The sequence below is a fragment of the Candoia aspera genome, chromosome 6 (assembly GCF_035149785.1).
Source record: "Candoia aspera isolate rCanAsp1 chromosome 6, rCanAsp1.hap2, whole genome shotgun sequence".
Classification (NCBI taxonomy): Eukaryota; Metazoa; Chordata; class Lepidosauria; order Squamata; family Boidae; genus Candoia; species Candoia aspera.
Genome location: NC_086158.1, coordinates 92422076 through 92442627, shown reverse-complemented (window position 1 = coordinate 92442627; position 20552 = coordinate 92422076). Strand labels below are relative to the sequence as shown.

The following is a 20552-nucleotide window of genomic DNA, read 5'->3' as shown; positions in this document are numbered from 1 at the left end:
CCAGACCAGGCCTTGCTTAGCTTGCATAGTCTGCCAGGTGCTGCCAGATGCTGAGAACTCAAAACAAGATTGTGTGTCTTCAGGAGTCATTGCTATAGGCTTATGTCAAAGATCTCACCTAGAAGTAATGTAGAAACAAGACAGATCAGCTGCTCAAATGGCAAATACATATCAAAGGAATTGTACCGGTCAAATTAGAAGGGAAATAACCAGTTCAGCTCTACAGAGAAAACATCTTGAACTTCAGAATTCAGAGTGCTGAGAATATATTATGTGCTGCAATCACCTAAAAACTGAGGAGTCCAGCTGGTTCAGCCAGTGGTCTACTTTGGCCAACATTATGTTTCCAAGAAGATGCTACAAGAAAGATTGGAGGAATAGAGACACGACAGCTGTGTCCTCTTAGACGGCCTTCCAAATATGTATTATTTTTAATCATGGAGGCTTTGTTGGGTTTGAAGGAGTCATAATTAATTACATTTATTTGTTTCTTTTAAGGCCATCTCACTCACATCCTTTAAAAGAAGGAAAATTTTACATTGGTTTTCACAAGGAAGCAGGCACAGAATAGTCACACACACAGACACACACACTATCCCCCAGACATGCCTATAATAAAGATGAATTGTGTGTGCTAATAAACTTTGTGTGAGAGAATTGCCCTGTGTGCATGAAATTAATAAAAGTTCATTTAGGCATTGATCTTCTCCATTTCAGATAGTGGAATTGGTATAGAAAATGGAATCTTTGTTACTACAGTAATGACTGGTAGTCCAGCTGCCAAGGATGGATCCCTCACTGTGGGAGATAGGATAATTGCCGTAAGTTACATTTTAATCTGTTTTAGCCCACAGATGAGATTTGCAGTAGGAACTCAGATCAGGTGAGACGCAAAGCTTATTTGGCCAGAAATGGTGATAATTTCTTCTAAAGTTACTTTGGAGATAAATGTGCTTTAAAATCTCACTACCGTCACCCTTAAAATTATCATGTCGGTATGAAGAAGCTAAGTTTAACTTGTCTCTTATTGTTCCTTCTCCTGATGTCTTGGTATCTTTAGCTTGTCACCAAAAGGAGCTAGTTTTTTGGTTTAGAATAATCGTCTCCTTTTTCACCATCTCTCTCTTCTTGTTGTTCCCTTTCCCTTTCTCTTTTTTCCCCTCCGTCAATCATTTTTCCTCCTCCTCTTCAAATTATTTTAGCTTTCTTCCCAGCCTTTCTTATAAGGAGCAGTCCAGTTCCATTCTGTCAAAGTGATAATCTCCTATTTCAGCATAGCTTGTGCCACCCAAACTATCATTTGAGCTTTGAAATATGCAAATCGAGTTTGATTTTTCAGCTGCTGAGCACTGCAGTATCTGGGTCATGCTGGTTTCAAACCATGTAAGCACAAACTGTTGTTTGCAATGTCTCTTCCAATGAGGTTTCATCTAGTCTGGCTAGTTAGATACAATCCATAGTCTGTCAATCCAGACATCACATCCAATAGCTAAGGTTTCAGGCTGATATTGTTAAGCAATCCGGAGTCAGAAATGCTTGCTGATGTTCTTTCTGGGTTTAATAAATACATGTACATATGCATGCATGTGTGTTGCTCTTCTCCAGATCATTCACAAATTCTCCTTCTCTTCCTCTTCCTGACAGAGGTATGTAGAAAAGACATTTGTAGATCATTTTGGAGTCAAAACGCCTTAAAATTCAAATTTGGTTGTGAATTTTCCTAATCGGAGCACATAAACAATGCTCCTTGAAGAAACACATCTACGTTTTGGGAGCTATGCACAAATCCTACACAACCTTAGTTTCCTTAGAACAGGGCTGTTAATGGAAGCGCCACAGAATCCTTGAACCTTTCTTTTCATCTTAGAGTCTTATTCTGCCCACGTTTGCTAAAAAAAAAATCCACGGTGCCATTTGAAGTAGAAAAACTGCAGCGCTAAATAGGTTTAACGGAAAACCAAAGGGGGTGGTGGGGGGAAGAAGCAGAACATCCTGGCCCTTCCCATGTACAAGGCATGGTCTGAACAAGTTTGCAATGTCTCCCTGCCCATTTTCTCCCTCCCCTTCCAAAAACTGAGTGTGGTTCAGAAAATTGCTCTTTCTTGCCTTACTATTCTAATACCGAAATTTAATTTGGGCTGTTGCTGTCTTTGTGTGTTATGGTTCCAGTTATTGTACAAAGTAGAAGTATATATCTAAGCGCTGATAAACAAGCAGACAAGAAAATCTTCCTTTTAAGAATTGGGTATGGAAAACCTGAATCTGTCAGACCAGTATTGAATACAGTGAATATCCTAGTATTTCCTTGACCGTTGCATGTTGGATATGTCTCCATTTTCTTGCAGATAAATGGCATTGCACTAGACAATAAATCACTGACTGAATGTGAAGCTTTGCTGCGAAACTGCAGGGAGTCTCTTACACTTTCATTGATGAAGGTGAGTGGGAATGAAGAGAGCATCATCTTTCGTTGGTAAATAATATTTAATGGGAGAGGATTCCAGACTTTGTATTACCCAGCTTTACAGTGGTCCTCTTCCTAAACATTCTAGAGGTTTTATCATGTTTGTTCCCTTTTCCCTTTTCCCAGGTCTGTTACTTCCTTTTCTAAATGTGATGATCAGAGCTGTTCACAGTACTGCAGATCCGGATGTACCAAACATTAGTATAAGGGCATTCCAATGGTGATTTTATTTTCAGTTCTTTTCCTAATGATCCCTTGAAAAGGCATGGAATTTGCCTTTTTCATTGGATCATCATCTTCATTGTGCTATCTACTATGATCCCAATATCATCTTCCTTGTTGGTTATACACAGTTCAGACCCCATTGGTGTACAGGTGAAGTCGGTTTGTTCCAGTGTGCATCACTTTACATTTAATTAAATTAAATTGCATTTGCCATTCACCCAAGTTAAAATGATTCTTCTTTTGCACTTCATTGTCACTTTTTCTTTTAACCTTCCAGGGTAGTTTAGTTGAGTATCCTCCTCAAACTTGGCCATCTTACTCCTCATACATAAGATTTTTTGAAGCTAAAAAGCATCACACCATCATATATACTTGAGGGATTCCACTTCATTCTTCCCTTTATTGATAAAATTCCCCATTTATTCCTACCCTTTGCTTTGCCAACTAGTTGGCCATCCATCCAATGGCCATTAAGTTTACTTAAAAGCCTTTGATTAGGAATGTTGTCAGATGCTTTTTGAAAATCTAGGTCACTGCCATCCATGTGTAGCATTACGTAACACTTTTCGTAAACTCTATTTAAAAAAAACACCTTTATTAATTTTTTTCAACATACAGATGAAAAACTAAAAAGGATGAATTGATACTGATATTGATTTATGTATATCTTTGCTGTAGAAAGTCAGAAGTCACTCTGTAGTAGTTTTGTTTGTCCTTCCACACTTTTTAGTTTTTTCTCTTTCTCTTTGTAAGTTCTTTTGTTTCATCCTTTTTAGTTTTTATATGTTGAAAAAAAAACTTTTAGTAAACTCTAAAAGGTTGATGACACAGGGTTTATCTTGGGAGACTCCATGCTGGTTTTCTTTTAGCAAAGTGTCTTTTTTTAATGTGTTGAGTTATTTTTTTATTTGATTATTTCTTCCAATTTGCTTGGAACAGTCATTAAGCTGATAACTTCCAGAATCTCCCTCAGCATCTTTGTTTAAAAATGGTGGCATATTAATTATCTGGTCCTCTATCATTAAGCCTGATCTGAGAGACAAGATACGTATTTTTGCCTAAAGGTCAGCAATTCCATATTGGCTCATACAGCATATATACCTGTACAGCAGGTTAACTAAATGAATTGGTCCAGGATTGTGGCATTTGGCTTGATGTGGCCTTCAGTGCTGAGAATCTTGCTTACTCCTGAGATGTAGATATTCAGAGTTCTTCACATCAAGAATGAAATCTCAAAAGCCAAAAGTTTTGCTGAACAAATCAGGAGCTGGTATACAGTTGTAATGACTTGTTATAGAAGCTTTTTCCAATCAGGTGCCAATCTGCATGCTTTTTGGAATTTTACAAGTTTTAGCCCAACACTTCTAGAAAGCATTAGGGTGAGGAAGCTATGTTAAAGCTTTTCCCCGATCCCCATAATTAATAAGATAAAGTAATAATAACCACCCAGAGTCCCCCATGAGGTGGAGATGGGCGGTGAATAAATTTATAAATAAATAAATAACACAAATTACAGAATAAATTATAAAAATTGATGTATTTTTATATAATTTTCAGAATTCAGTTTTTCTTGTAACAGTTTAATGATACAAATACTAATGTATTTTAGTGTAGCAAGCCAACAGCCTGGTAGATTTAATATATAAGATTAGTATTGCTTTATAGCATATATATCACCACTGCTGTCTTCTGGTCCTTGTCTAGGACAAGGACCAGAAGACAGTGGTGGTGATAGATGTAGCAGTGCCAAGTGGCAGCAACATCAGGAAGAAGGAGTATGAGAAGTTGGAGAAGGACCAGGGCCTGAAGGAGGAACTAGGGAGGATGTGGAAAGTGAAGGCCAAAGTGGTCCCAGTGGTGGTAGGGGCACTTGGGGCTGGGAGAGTGGCTCCAACAGATCCCAGGACCAACTTCAGAGCTCTCTGCCCAGAAGAGTGCAGTGCTAGGAACAGCTGAGATCCTGCGCAGAACCCTCAAACTCCCAGGCCTCTGGTGGAGGACCTGAGTTTGAAGAAGACATATACAACCCATAGGGGTGAGAAGGGGATTTTTTATATATATAAATTCTGTAGCAGTGGTCTGCTAAATTCCTGCTGATGTTGTTTCTTCTCAACCTAGGTTTATCCTCAGAGCTCAAGTTCATCTTGGAGTGGTCAAAACATATTTGAAAACCTTAAGGATTCGGAGAAGATACCGAATTGCAGGGTTCATGCATCAGAAGTACAGGTTCAAAATAAAAGGAACTTAAAGCACAACAGTTCAACCCAAACAGATATTTTCAGTCCAGACATAATGGATGTCAAGAAGGACCAGAGTGATCAAGAGAATGGTTTGTACTGCAGTCTGAAACCGTTCTCCAACAGTGTTTTACATACTGACTCCCACCGGAACACAGTCCACGGGTGCCACAGTAATTCAGAGCACAGCCTTGGATCCTTTGGTCCAGATGGGTATGGAGAGCCAAGTTATGGGATAGTTAACCTGGAAAACCCAAGGCTTTCATTTGAACCCACAGTGGCAGATTGCATTGTGCTTGAGAGTACATTAGACAAAGGACCAGGTGGGAAAAACAGTGGTGGTACTTGGCCTAAAGTTGTGGTCAACCTTGCTCCAGCAGAAATGGAAAAATTCTCTGTGTACAAAAAGCCCAAACAAAGGAAATCCATCTTTGATCCTGACACTTTCAAAAGACCTCTGACTTCTCCCAAAATGGATTATCTGTCTCCCAGTCAGATGTTGGGACTTTTACCCCAGCCGTCCAAAACAGAAGCCATTTCCACTCCTCCTACACCTCCGACAAGAAGTGATTCTATTAAATTTAAACACAAACAGCAGGCCAGTTCTGCGTCAGAGTCTACCGTCACAACGGGCTCACCACCTCCTAGTCCAGCTACAGTCCAGCCTCCTCTGTCCATTGAACTGAAGCCAGATTCTTGTGTTCTCAAAGGGCGAGGTAGACCCTCAGGACATTATTACAGGGAAGAGGGGGTGGACACTGCACATTTGCCTTCAAGAAAATCCTGTGAAGATGACATTGGCTTTCAAAGAGTGGAAGAGCCTGAAATTAAAAGACCAAGGCCCAAATCTGCTCCTGCCTTCAGACATAAACTAACCCCCGTACCCATTCCTAATCCATCTCAGCAGGTAGATATGGGATCCTGAAGAAGGATCCTGGCCAACACTTTCCAGAGTGATTTCAATGTTTAAATTATCTTTCCTACATCAAAGTGAATTGCATCACAGAAAGGTTAACTTCTTGTTAAAGGTGTGCCATAATGCTTTTGAACATCCCCAGACCTGATTGTTAAAATAAAGCATAGGTGTGGCACTTCCACACGAGATTGCTTCTTTTACTCACTCACTAATTCTTTCTTCCTTTTGCATAGGAGCGAAGGAATCTGTGTCTCAGAAAAACCAGTTAAGCTTGACTTTATTGTTAAGTATTCTCTGGGGTCTCTCTGTAAATGGCATTTACAACCAAGTGTAACATTTCTTTAAGGTGATAAATCATCCAACTCTACAACATGAAGCTTGAGACCTGAATTAAAGCAAACTTAGCTCTATTTAAACTTCCTAGAACTTGCTTCTAATGTAAATAATTTATTTTGAATCAAGATCTAAATCACACACACCCCAACCGAACTGATTTAGTTGTTCCTTTAAACCACATTTTCCATTTTGGAAACAGAATTGTTTTTTAGTTGTTGAATCAGTTTGATTTACGTATTTTTCTGAAATATGGATGGATAGGTAGGTGAATGGAGCATTTACATGTGCTACCTAGGAGTGTAATTAATTCTTGCATCTGCATTGCAGCTTTACAGCAAAATAACCAGAGAAATCTATGCATTTAGCTGATTGTTCCAGACTATTCTGTAGAAAAATCCCACCAAAAGTGTATTACTTGAAGACAATATCCTGCAAGCTTGAGCCTTCTCAGAGGGCAAGTGATTTCAGCCACTTCTGTCTTTTGCATTTGGAAAGCATTCTCCCTGCTTGAGTGTAGAATGTTCACAGTGTCACAAAATATTTTGTGACAACTAATTGGTTGCAGATTGCTTTCAGTAATCATTGTGACTTGAAATCTCTGGCTTCCAAGGGGGGAAAAAGCATTAAAAGATAGCACCCAAACACTGAACACCTTCAAAGAAAATCAGCCAGTATGGCTACAGAAGGTTGGTTCTATTGCTCTATACATAAATAAAATATATTTTTGTTTCTCACCGTTATTCTAGGAATGCTAGGATTTGAAGGAGAAGCAAATCCAATTTTCCTTAAAGAATTGCATGAAGGTAGCTTGGGGCAAATAAAGAACAGAGAGGAAGGGGATGACCGCTAATTACAACAGAAGTCATGAATGTGTTGTAAACAAACGCTGTAATGTAGAGGCAGAAAATTTGGCAATCGTCATGCCAGATCTGATCACAGGGCCTTTTTTTTTTTAATCAATTTCCCTTGATTAAGCTAGGAAATGTAATCAGGAAAATTAGCCCAAAATTCCACTACAAAGGGGGAAATGATCAAGCTGTAAGAAAGGGATAGCTACATTTTTATTTTGCATTGCACTAGTTGTATGTGAGTAGAAATTGTACAACTGTATATGAAGTGCTATATCTGAACACACATGTTTCATCACTGGGAAGACCTGGAATGCTTGTTCTCAGAGTAGATCAAAGAGCCTGTTATGAGTTCACAGGAGATCCTTTTGTTTGGGAACGTGTCCTGATTGGCTGGGTAGGTCAACACACCTTTATAAATACAGATTTTGGCAGTTGCTATCATAATGGATAGATTGGCCTTTGGCATTCGATTGAACTGTTGCCCAGATCATAGGAAGATGCTTTGGACTTTCCCCACAGGTACAGAAATACACTCCAGCAAGTGAAGAGCTGCTTTCTCCTGAGCTACAGGAATGGCCGACGTATTCACCCAAACGGGCCAGTCGGCATAGCGATGGGTTTGTGTCTGCCTCTTTATACTCCGGAATCCTGTCAGGAGGTTGGTACCAGTGATTGGCATGTGATGACTGTTCAGTACAGACTCTTTCTGCTGTTGCATGACATCTGCCCAACCATGCCCACGGGGCAGCTTTTCTGTCTAGAGATTGTAGCAATCAGCTGTCTATTATTGTTGAGCTACTACAGCGGTTACTCTTTATAACTTTGTTCCCTCTGCTCTGTAGGTACAGTCCCGAGAAACATTGCACCGTGTTCTGCTGTGACAGCTGTGATGAGAAATCCTATTTACACAGCATGGAGCCATAGAATTAACACCACCAATTGCTCATCTGCTGCCAATCAATATTGCCACCAACACCTGCATCCCGGGTACTTAGATAAGGAGAACCTTGAACTGAAATGAATTTCCATGGGTTGTAGCATTCCTCTTCCAACTATAGTCAGCCAAAAGGTTCAGAGAAGCCTTCAAGGAGGCATCAAGCCAGCTTAGGGCTGTGCAGGAATCCAGATCCTGAATGCACATGAGTGAGGTTGTAGCATCAGTCAAGAACTCTTTAAAGCAGCTGTGTCCTTTCCTGGATTTGCTTAGCTGCCCTCCACAGCTAGCATATAATGCCAGCTAAATATATATTTGGTTTAAGATTTGGTTCCAAACAAGTGCTACACTTAACTGCCCTTTGATTCTGGCTCTCTGCATAGCCCTGGTCCTCACTGCATTTTTTTCAGCCAGAAATTGGTACTCAGAGGTGGACTGGTGAATCTCTCCATTCTACCATTGCTTTTTGTATTTCAGATCATATTTATTGGACAGAGATGGTGTCTTATGTCCATTTATGTGCCTGATGTTACTGTTGAGTGCATGTGTTCAGGTAACCAACTTTCTGTGTGTTGCAGTGCTCAGCATCAAGGACATCTGAGTTTGGACCTGAGTCATAAGCACTCCAGTGAGTGTTCTGAAAATACACGCTCAAGATCATCACATGGCTCAAATTCACTGCCTTCTAGTGCAAGACTGGGTAAGGTTTCTGAAATTTGGAGGAAACGGTCTGCTTAGTCTTTGTAGTCTAAGGGCATTGTGTATATGGGTTTCCCTTGGCAGGGGGACATTATTGGAGAGGAATTCTCTTGGAAGTTCTAGAGTGGTGTGTTTTGTTTTGTTTTTGAAGGCTCCTACTCTTCTACCCTCTATCCCAATGTTTCTGAACTTTGGCAACTTGAAGATGTGTGGACTTCAACTCCCAGAATTCTGGGAGTTGAAGTCCACACATCTTCAAGTTGCCAAGGTTGAGAAACACTGCTCTATCCTCTCACAAGCCCTCACTATGACCGACAAATATTATGTATCACCTCAAGGGGCTACAGTAAATACATAACTCACCTTTGAATATGCACAGTATAGGAGGGTTGCAAATTGCATCCCACTGAAAGACAGCTCTAAAACACTCCAGGAATGTTCTGCAGGTATGGAAAAACTTCTGTGCCTGCATGGAAAGATTACCACTTTAGAACCATACTTATAGAAAGGAATCTGTTCTCCCTCATTATTTGCTTCCACTGTCTGTCTTGCCTCTGGTCACAAGGAGAAGCCAAAATAATCTAATTCAAAGTAGTCATTGCTGGTCAGATCTGCTTTAACTGCTATGTCCATTTGTGGATGCGATGCTTTAAAAAGATCCGGACAATTAGAATTGGGTCAAAGACTGGAACTCCTGAGAAAGCTCAAAGTTCTGCAAATAAAAGGTGGGTGGGGAGAATGTGAAAGCTTTCTTCAAGTGCCCGAATGGGTGTCTGACCATAGAAAGAACATTCTGTTCTCTGTCGTCGTAGAACGCAGGCCACAGAATGCTGTTCTTACATTACAGGAAAGCTGAATCCATTCTTTGGAGAAGCGGTGGGCTCCTTCTCACTGCAGAGGCATTGAAGGAGAGGCTCTCTGTTGGAGATGCATTCATCTGGATTCCTGCATTGAGCAGGGATTGGGGTTTAATGTCATGAATGACCGCTTTTACAGTTTGGTTCTCTGTAACTGCGCTGACCTCTATCCCTAAAGTTCTAGGCACCGATTTATACATCAGCCCTGAATGTGAAACAGTAAAAAAAAAATTAGACTTCATTTGTGATAGCTTTTGTGCAGAATATGTCCTATGATCAGGTTACACATGCTCTTTTTTAAAGTATAAGCAGAGGCCTTGAGGAGTACATGATATCAGGGGCTGTCAACCAGACATAAGAACTTTTTTCTGCTCTCCAGAGTGCCTTGTATCACACTAGGGACCGGAAAGGACCTCCAGTGCTAGTTGTTTCTTTTTATCCAGAAGCTCAGGAAGAAAGAAACAAGTGCAGATTTATACTGTAGCTTTCATTTTCACTTTCTGAACTCAGTCAATAAGTCACATACCCATGGACACCTTCCAAGTTGGCCAGGCCAGGTTTGAGTTCCAGCAGAACGAAGGAGGGAACTCCCATTCTCTATATTGACTCCCAAGGACTGCAGTTCTCATACATTTTGATACTCTCCAACAAGGCTAGAACAGTCCATCAAAGCTTGGCCAGTTCCACCTTGCCATTTTTCTTGTACTTCCTGGTACTTTTCCACCAGAATATCGTTACCTCCCATATAGTTCACATGGGAACTATCTCTTGCTTTAGGGATCATCTTTAGTTCTATCTTCTTCGAACTCTTCATTCTGGTACTTTTCCACATTCTTTCTTGGTCTGAACCTTCCTGAGCAAGTATTTTTGCCTTTCTAGCTTGCTTTGAGTGAATCTCACACAATTTTGTTTCCATGCAAATACCTATAATGAAGCGACACTTTTTGATATACATGGCAAGAGACTGATTTGCATTAAATCTTTGTGATAATGAGAACCGCTTGTCTGTGAGATGGGCAGCTATATAAATCTGAATAATAAATAAAATAAATAATATACTGGCATTAATATACTGATATACAGTACGTTAATCAATGTATTTATGCGTAGTTAACATATGCAAAAGTATTGTGTGTGTAGCTAAACCTAAAGCTTCCCCAATAATGTAGGTATAGAGGTTCTATTTTAATTGCAAAAAAGGGAGGTTTCTGTGTTAGAGCCTTCCAACTTAGCCTACAGCTAAGGAAAGACCATAATATTTTGTCAATTCTTGGTGCTGCAACCCAGGTCACTTCAAGCTGATGGAGGGATGAGCACTTTTTGGAGAGAAGGGCTTCAGAGAGATGGGGAGAGGTTGTACCCTTTCCCCTGAATCCCATTTATTTTAAAATAAGATGTTTCCCCACCCTGCATGTGATTGAAGTAACTGTGTTTTAAATCTGTGGAGCTATCTTCCTAAAGTCTAGTTTGGCTTCATCCAAATGAGAATTCTCACCAATTAAATCTTGTCTTGTTACCAGCCTTTCTGGGTTCTTGGAAGATTCAGGAGCTAAATGAATGTATTGCTTTTTTTTTTCTCAAGTCTTTTTTTTTCTCATTTTCCACTTTCAAGTAGGTTCCTCCAGCAATTTACAGTATAGAACAGAACGAATAAAAATACCTTCAACACCAAGATACCCAAGGTCCATCATTGGCTCTGAAAGGGGTAAGTAATGCAGTTATTCTTACTTCCATCTTTTCCATATATGTGAGTGATTAATCCTGATTCTTCTTTAATGAAGAATCTTGCAATAAGAACAGCAGATGCAAGTTTCTACATCCTAGAGTATATTTGTCTGTTCACTAGGGTTGTATGGAATCCCCAAGGAAATACAGTAATTCAATCACACTTTTTTAAAAAAAATTAAAAAGTGTTTTAATTTCTTTCAGATATTAAATAAGTGTTGAAACTCTTCTCAGAAAATGTTAGTAGTAACTGTCCCCTCTTTACATCCTATGGGAGGATAGTTTTTCTCAGCCAATCATATATCATGGTTGCAAGCTCATTTCCTGACTTTCTAGTAGCTAAGTATCAGGAGGAGTCTGGCAGCACCTTTTCTGAGTAACAAATTTACATTTTTTTAACATCAGATGCATAGAGTGGTTAGACTGATGTAGGATTTAAATTGGAATGAGATGCGGGGGGGAGGGAGGGGAAGACAGCATGGTTAGCTACTCTGTGCATCTGATGAGGTGAGCTACAGCTCACAAAATTTAAGCCTTTTAACAAAACTTGTTAGTCAGAAAAGGTGCTACCTATATGCCCTATACAGTAGATCAGATCAGGAAACTGATTCTACCCAAAGACTAGAACTATAATACTTTAATGAGACAGGCTATAGTAACAGAGTCTTGCAAATCTTTCTGCGTTTTCCCTTCCCTTTCTTTTATACTCCAAAGAGTTGGGCGGGGGCAGTCTTAATCTCTTTCTAATGCTCTCTCACCCACCTACCCACCCACGGCTTAATCCATGTTTCAGAACCTGTTGTTGTCCTAACAGCTTCTGGATCCCTTCTCCAAGGTCATCTCCATGGCTCCCTACCCTCCCAGATGACTCCTGATTTAGACTAACGTGGCTATCTTCCGGCAATCCTAGCCAAGCAATAATATACAACAGCTAGATATCTGTTAACCTGAGACTTGCAGAAATTCAAGGGAAAAAAAAGAGGAGTGGGATCCAGTGCTACTCAGCAAGAAACAATAGGAAGACAGTGTTGAATATGAATTAGAGAAGGGCTATGAATGGAAAGGGAGAGAGCATGGCTGGACTTAGTTATGGTGGGCCTTTAAGCTGTGTGAAGCTGTTGAGACTCTTTAGCAAGCGCCAACAGGAAATAAGGCTGTGGAAGAACTGAATTTGGCAAGAATGCCATCAAGATGCATACCAAACCCAGGATGTGGTGGGAAGCTCCCTCTTTGAACAGAAGGTGTGATTTCATGCAGAGTCTAAACGTATCTTAGTCAATGAGGGTCATGTGAGCCATATGGGAGGGTTTAATTTATGGAGACTTTCAGATATGAAATTATAATAAAAGTGTAACAAATGAAAAGAATCCTGGAATTTTGAGAAGCCACTTCAGACTTGCTTAGCTAATGCCTAAATTTGGCTTGCATACCAGTCCTGATGCAGCCAAAATGGCATCGTCAGTGTTTAGAGGAAATATTGGCCACTTTGAGGGAAACTGCAAGGGCAAAATACTTTTAAGGGGGAAAAAGTCGCTGAGGCAATCAGTATCCCAAAAATGTCCAATGAGTAATGAGCTTGCTCTGGATTGCTGATTGGCTCTTCTGGAGAAAAAAAACCCTGGAGATGGGCAAGGAACAGAATAGAGTATCCTGGGAGGGAGTAGAACGCCTTGACAATCCATGCACAATCACAACTGCTGAGTGAGACAGAGAGACTTGCTTTTGGTGGAAATCCAGTATAAAATGCTTGGAGGTAACCCAGTAGGAATGTGTGAACTCCCTGCCTTTTTCATGAAATTAAAGTTTGCAGTTGATGAGCATGAAGATGCCATGGATCCTCATCTGTCGTTTTATGCAGGCTCATTGTCTCATTCCGAATGTAGCAGTCCCAGCCTGGTAACACCTCCCCAGTCACCGCTTAACCTGGAGACCTCGTCTTTTGCCAGTAGCCAGTCACAAAATTCTCTTTCCACCTTGCCCAGGATTTCCGTGAGCCCGGTGTCAATAGGGCAACGTCGAAAAGACAAGTAAGTTGCGGTTGTCGTTATGCCAATACCTTACTCGCTTGGTCAGGGTTGATTCCTGGTGACTTCAGATCCATGCAGTTTTCTTGGCCACAGTGTGGAAATGGTCTTCCATTGTCTTCTTTGGGGAAGTTTATTTCAGCTTCCCAGTCTATCTTACACTCTCCACCCTCCCCCCTATTCCCAGATGGCCTCTCGTACAAGTACTAATCAGTTCCAAACTTGTTTAACTTTAGAAGCCCAAAAAGTTTAGCTAGATGTTGCCACCTTCAGATACCTTTGTAGGGTACGTTTTGTTTTTTTTAAATGTGGTCAATTGAAATAGTTGACTGGAATCCACCAGCAGATTCCCCAGACTCAATCCCCTAATTGATAAAACAAGTTGATTTAATTGTATACCTTTAGAGACAAAGAGAATCCAAACAAGAAGGGTTAAGAAACTTAATCTGCAGTTACAATTAAAAAAAAAATTCCAAGGAATCCTGTGTATTTATTATTTCTCAGTTTTACATCTTATACTAGCCAGAATTTGGACCGAATATAACACAAATACAGAATACCTCCCCCCCCAACCATCAAATAGATTACCACTAATGAGTTCAACCTTTCTTAGGTCATAGATACTGCTCACAAAATTTAACTGTGTAATTACTCAGAATTCACATTTCTAAATGGAACAATTAAAAAGTAAGGCAAGCCGTGCCATTCGGCCAAAGTGCTACTTTGCTTTGAGACTGTTTCTAGGACAAGAGTCCTTTATTTGACCTGGGGCCATCAAAGGTTCATGATCTGTTTCTTCATCCAGAGCTTTTCTGGAAGCCTTACTTTCCAAATCTGAATAAGGGAATCCATACTTTGGTTGTGGACACATTTCATTTAAATATTTCTGGCAGAACCTTGCTGTTTGGCCTTGAACAAGTGATCTTCCGTCCAGTTTTGCTGAGGTGAAGGTTGGGATTGAGTGAGAGGAGGTGGGTATGAATCATAAAGGAAGTGTTGTTAGAAGTACTAGAAACAGAGCTGTAGGAGAGTGTTGAGTATGCCTTTAGCCCAAAGTGGGAAGCTCCAATTTCTAGAATGGAGCTTTCTCCACACTTCCCAGGTGTATTGGGTCTGTATCTTCCAGATTTAATACCATGCTAGTTGGGAATGCTGCAGTTTGCAGTGCCCACCCACTGGGAGAACTCCAGATGGGTAAATGTCTGCAACTCTAAATGTCCTGGTCTCTAGTACAGAGCCAAGTAGGCCCATGCAATTGACAAGGTTGATCGACACAAAGAACACTTCTTTGGCGATTCTGGAAGCTGTCCTGTGACCACCACATGCTCCCCATAAGACCGATGGATAGCGTCCTATAATTGTCCAATTTCAGTTTGTTGTTTCTTCCCTCTACTTCATACCATTGCCATAGTCCCATGGTTACCATATTTTATATGTGTTGCATTTTCTCCTGTGCTTAATCTGCCCTGGTTTATAAAAGGTCAAAGTACTGCTGTCTTGGTTGGTATGGTTTTGTGGATTTTGCTGCATTTTGGCCAGGAAACAAAAGGAAGAATTGTGAAGTTGGTGTCCTCCTACATTAGCAATTGGTTGCTAAGGAGGGGACACCAACGTATTTTTTGCTTGCCTAGCAAGAATGGTTCATATAAACAGCAGAGCAGTAAACTAAAGGAAGCTTGTGTCTTTTCTCACTGCATGCATGGAAGTTGGTAGCTCTGTTCAGAATTTTGCATGCTCAGTTAAGGAGTATACAGTGTTCTGTATTCCAGAAGCCTGTAGTGGCACTAGACTGATAATAATGGCATATTTCCATGCATCAATGTATAGTATTAGCCTTGGTTACTATATCTTTCTCTAAGGCCATTTTTGTCCTTTTCTTCCTTCCTTCCTTCATCCTTCTTCATCTTTCAGATATTTGTTCCGTAATAGGTCTTTTCTGAGAATCCCTGTGGCTCCTACGCCAAGGTTCTGTTCCCTAAGGAGTTTGAGGTTGGCTTGATATACAGGTTGTCCTTGAGCAGTATTCGTGTGCCATTTACATGTTTGGATAAACCCCCCAAGGAAAAACTGCATGGTAATTGCATTGCTACCATGCAAGCCGCCATCGTTAATGGCTTGAGTTTGCTTTACAGCTGCTTAATTTTCGTTGACTAACGTTGCGTTTTACCTGCATAGAAATATAAAATATTGGAATTGAGTTGTCCCTTCTTCATCTTGTGATTCACCACCCTGTACTGTAGCAATATTTCTATATTTATATAGAAATACACTATTAAGGGTCCAAAACGGCTATAAATCGATGTAAGGCTTTTTTTCTAGAATGTATTCTGAATTGCATATTATATATGCTGATTTACCTATATATAATATGGACAAAGATGTGTTGTATTTCCAGACCTTTCCACCACCATTCGATTAATAATTTGTTTTGGCATTCCGTGCCCTTCACGTTAGCTCCAACTGCATCAATACTGTTTAGTTGAAGTCCTCCTGACCCAGCTTCTGTCCCTTGCATGTGAAAGGAATGTTGCCATTTCCAGCATTTTAGTCACCATTTCGAAGTGGCCACTGTTCCACTTTTAAAGGGAACGGTGGGCACCGTGCATGCTCTCCGTGTAATTTTTTCTGTGTTCATATGCTGAAGAGGTGTCCTTATGCTCTTTTCTTCCCAAAGACCATATATGGAAGAACCACGTCATGTAAAAGTGCAAAAGGGCGCTGAACCCCTGGGGATCTCCATTGTGTGTGGTGAAAATGGTGGAATATTTGTGTCAAAAGTGACAGGTGGCAGCATTGCACATCAAGCCGGCCTTGAATATGGTGATCAGTTGTTAGAGGTAAAGCCTTTTCATAGATGTTGACAGTGAGTTGGCCGTTGGTGCTGTTTCTCAGTCAACTGTGTGGTATAAAAACCTAACTGTTTCTGTTCTAACACCTGCAAATACCCAGCCGTACTGGCATTTTAACTAGTTTTCACTGACATTCTCTACTGCATGACCCTGTCTCTATAGCTGGGTTGCTTAACATGCTGTTGGTAGACACTGATGAATCCAAGCGCATCTCCCTCATCCTTTTCATATATATGTATATGTACATGTTTTTTTCAGTGGGTTACCTTTGTATTTATTTTTCAAAGAAAAACACCGAACTCCAGTATTCTCTTTATTTCCAAAATGCTTTGTGCCCCAGGTTGTGGTGCAGGCCATTTTCACTAATGTCCTTTCAGGATTTTTTGTTTGTTTGCTTGTTTGTTTCTGGCTGTTGCATTCATCATGGCACCATTACATAGGTATATCCATGGCATTTTCTCAAAACTCAAAATGCTTTTTCTCCCAAAGGGGTAATTAAGTAATATAAAATCAGTCACTGAACTTGTATGAACAGATTCAGTAATTTGGGGAAGTCAGATTTCAGAAAGCAAGATGATGTTACATGAGGAAGTCTATACGAATGCATAAGTGTGGTCCCATCTCCCCCCAGTTTAATGGAATCAACTTGCGGAATGCTACAGAACAGCAGGCGCGACTGATCATTGGGCAGCAGTGTGATACCATAACTATTCTGGCACAGTACAACCCCCACATGTTCCAGCTGGGCAACCATTCACGATCAAGGTAAGCTTAAACCTTATCCAGGATGGTCTGCATCATGTAAAGAACTTTTTCCTAGGGGTATGTTTGAACCGGAGACCAAGATACCATTACCTGGAAGCACCGGTTGATTTATTGACAGATTATAGTACCAGAGGCAGGATGAGGAGGCCTAAAGAGGGGTGGAGCTATAAGCCCTTTTTATAGACTTATGCAAATGATTCTTTTATTTTATTGGTTACGGGATAGATAGCAGATAGTCACCAGAGGAATGTAATGTTCAATTGACTGATTAAGGTCAACCTTACTGATTGGGTTAATTCATACACGTTTTGAATGGGTTATAAAGGGTGGAGAGGATGAAGTACAGTAATATATTCTGTCCTGACTACCAGGAAACACACTGAGACAAGGAACTGGTCTCTAATATTTATTACTAGTACTTAACAAGAATCCTAACAAACTGAGGAAGCGTGGGAAAAACCCAGCCATATAACCCCCAAGGGTTAAGGTGGTCCCGATCTGTGTCTCTTTGAATGGCTGAACAGTTCCTCAGTGCTACGCATGCGCTTGACAGTCTGGGTGGGAGCCCCCTGCTCGCCATCCTTACTCATGACATATTCCCTATACAGGTAGTCCTCACTTAATGACCACAATTGAGACTGGAATTTTGGTTGCTAAGCAAAGCAGACATTAAGCAAATCCGACCCAATTTTTACAACCTTTTTGTGGCAGTCATTAAGTGATTCACCATGGTTACTAAGCGAACTGCATGGTCGTTAAGTGAATCATGCAGTTCCCCACTGATTTTGCTTGCCAGAAGCCAGCTGGGAAGGTTGAAAATGGCGATCACGTGACCATGGGATGCTGCAACGGTCATAAATACAAACTGGTTGCCAAGTGCCCAAATCGTGATCATGTGACTGTGGGGATGCTGCAACGATTGTTAAGTGTGACCACCAGTTGTAAGGCAGTTTTTTCAGCACCATCATAAGGTTGAACTGTCACTAAATCTTGATTTGGACTTGTCAGTTTTCCCCTACAACATCACACCAAATGGCAGCTTCTGCTTCACAGTGGTTGAGAATCCAGATCTCTTTATTTTTCACACTCCGGAAACTCAGCTTTGTAAGTTTCCTTCCACCTCCAAGATAAAGGAGCTGCCGAGGCTGCTACCCATCATTATGTTTTGCCAGTTCAGACATCACTTTAAAGCGTAATTTTACTGTGTCTGAATTGAGCCGCTTTGAAAGAGTTAGTGGTAGTGTTTCTGCAAATACGGTAATTTGGCCTCTCTCATTGTTCTGGAAGAAGAACGGATTGTCCCCTACCGTCCCCCATTTTTGTATTGCTGGAGTTTTTCTGACCATGGTGACCCTAACTGGCTGTTTTTGGGGGGAAATCCCCCCAAACAGTAGTGCAAGTCCTAACGTGGACTTAAGATAGAGGTAGAAGAAAATGGAAGAGTTCTGGTCTTTCCTATGCCACCCCACTGTTATTTTAGCTAAAGAACATTACCCACTTGGGAACATCTTTTTCCCGGGGGTACATTTGATCTGGAAACCAGGAAAAAGCTGGGTACGTCTGAACTTAATCCAGAAACAGCAAGGTAAATCTGTTTCCAAAAAGCCAGCTGTAGCATCTGGTGACCAGCTGAAGCTGTAGGGAGCAGAGGCAGCTGCTAAAAGAGGGTGCCAACTGTGCAATATTTTATTCTCCCTTTTCTCTTTGAAATGGAAAGAAATGGGCTTCCTTAGTCTCCCTGCACGGAACGTGTAGTAGACTGAACTACAGTTTCATTTGAAATTCAGAGGCTCTGAGGCCCTGAGATTTCAAGGACCATTTAGATACCAAAAGTTATGCCGTTCTTGAAAGATGTTGCATTTTAATCACCTTTAATTCACTGCTCTTACTGGTCCCTTCTTTCCTTGAAGCTCCCGTCTGGAACCTGTGAGTAGTCATTCCACTCCACAGGGCAGTGGAGCTCCAACCCCGGACAGCCATTCCGTAATTGATACTGTGAGTGAACAAGATGAAGGGACCATGACTCCTCCGTCCAAGGAGACCACGCCAAGCACCAGTCCTCGCAATTCAGTTAGGTGGGCTATTTCCCAGTTCAAGAACAAGCAGCGCTTATTTCAGCAGGAACCCATTTTTGAACTCGTATTTCTGTTATCTAGCAGAACCTTCCCCGGTGGTATGACCATCCTGTGTTTGGGACTATTAGTCTCTTTATCTTTTCTGATAACCACGCTGGCTGGGCTGAGAAGACTCTACCCAAAATTTCTGGAGGGCAGCATGTTGAGGAGGGCTGTTTCAGGAGGAGGAGGAGGAGGAAAACTTTCCAGCCTGGGAACCAGACATTCCTGATAGCCCTACTGTATTTGGCTGGTGATTATGCAATGTCACAAGGGTTAGGAGAGGTGAAATTTCTGGACCATTATTAAGCTTAAGAGATGCAGTTGGTGTCTTAAGCCTTGCAGAATGATAATCATGTTGCTCTTTAATCTCCCTTCTAAAATGAGAAGATTGGCTTGATCTCTCTCTCTCTCTCCCTGTGTGTTTGTGTTGGGGTGTTTAAAGGGGGCTATGAGTGGCGGCCTTTATCATCTGCAGGACCTACCATACCCATTTTGCCATATGAAATGAAAATTTGCAAATTAAAAAAAATAAAAGGTTTTGGTCCTACTTGCTCTGGGGACCACAAACGGACAGATTGGAGTACCACAAATGGACAGTTTGGAGGTGGGGGACACCAGTAGGTGATGAGGTTTCTGAAATGAAAAGAACCTGCTTTTACAGGTATTCTGGGTCAGGGTCAACAGGAAGGGTTGAGCTTTCATGTGGAGCCTGACATCCAGTTCTTGAGTGAGAAACAGTTCATTCCTGTCCTAAGGCTCTCAAATCCAACCATTGGAACATCCTTTTGTCTTTATCCTTCTCCTCCAGAAAAGCTTAGGGGAGTAGTAGCCAGAGAGGAATAGCTTGACGAACAGGCCTTGAGTCTTTTTTTCTCTTGTTATTAAAAGGAGTTCTGCCAACGTGATTAAAAGGACACCCGAACCTAGAACAGTTAATATCAAGAAATCCCAACTGGAGCTTGGAATCCAAATTGGTGGTGGAAACCTGTATGGAATATTTGTCTCTGATCTAGAAGATGAGAGCCCAGCAAAAGGACCTGAAGGCCTAATGCCAGGAGATCTAATACTGGAGGTACTCTCTCAATATCAAAATAAGAGGTATCAAGGGGGGCAAAAGAAGTTCTAAAGACCATAAACGGAGGGTGATGGTGTGAGCTAAGTAGAGACTGTCACATAGATGAGTTTGGGTTGCTTTTTTTAAAAAAAGGACCACAGTTTTGGACTATTCTGACTATTTTAAACAGCTGCTTTCTGTGTCCTGGAGGAGAAGCTTCCAGGAACCACTTTAGAGCAGGGTACCACAGCATCCTATCACAGAAGCCACAAGATGTCATCACACAAATAAAACCAATTGTTTCATTCACTCAGTCATTGCAGAGCTGTTGCATGATGATGTCATTGCGTGTGCTGTATCGCTTGTACCCCATAACCATCCATCTCCATGTGGCCATGGAGAGCCCATGTCTCGTATAAAATAAGAATAGGTAGTTTTTAAACCATGGTAAAATGCATGACTATAGAACTCATTGTCTGTGTGGAAGTTTATGCTTCTG

General features: G+C 41.0%; 1 protein-coding gene across 2 annotated transcripts in view; it reads left to right on the top strand.

Annotated features, from left to right (window-relative positions):
- DLG5 (discs large MAGUK scaffold protein 5) overlaps positions 1-20552 on the top strand; it is a 103865-nt gene that overhangs the window by 67203 nt on the left and 16110 nt on the right. The window contains exons 14-25 of one of the 2 annotated variants that reach the window (XM_063307688.1): positions 718-821; positions 2346-2438; positions 4808-5833; positions 7549-7687; positions 7872-8016; positions 8542-8663; positions 11135-11224; positions 13103-13271; positions 15943-16105; positions 16749-16882; positions 18793-18957; positions 19888-20071. In XM_063307688.1, coding sequence (XP_063163758.1) covers positions 718-821; positions 2346-2438; positions 4808-5833; positions 7549-7687; positions 7872-8016; positions 8542-8663; positions 11135-11224; positions 13103-13271; positions 15943-16105; positions 16749-16882; positions 18793-18957; positions 19888-20071 — 2534 coding nt within the window. Of the gene's footprint in view, positions 1-717; positions 822-2345; positions 2439-4807; positions 5834-7548; positions 7688-7871; positions 8017-8541; positions 8664-11131; positions 11225-13102; positions 13272-15942; positions 16106-16748; positions 16883-18792; positions 18958-19887; positions 20072-20552 lie in introns of both variants that reach the window. The other variant, XM_063307687.1, reaches the window with a different exon arrangement.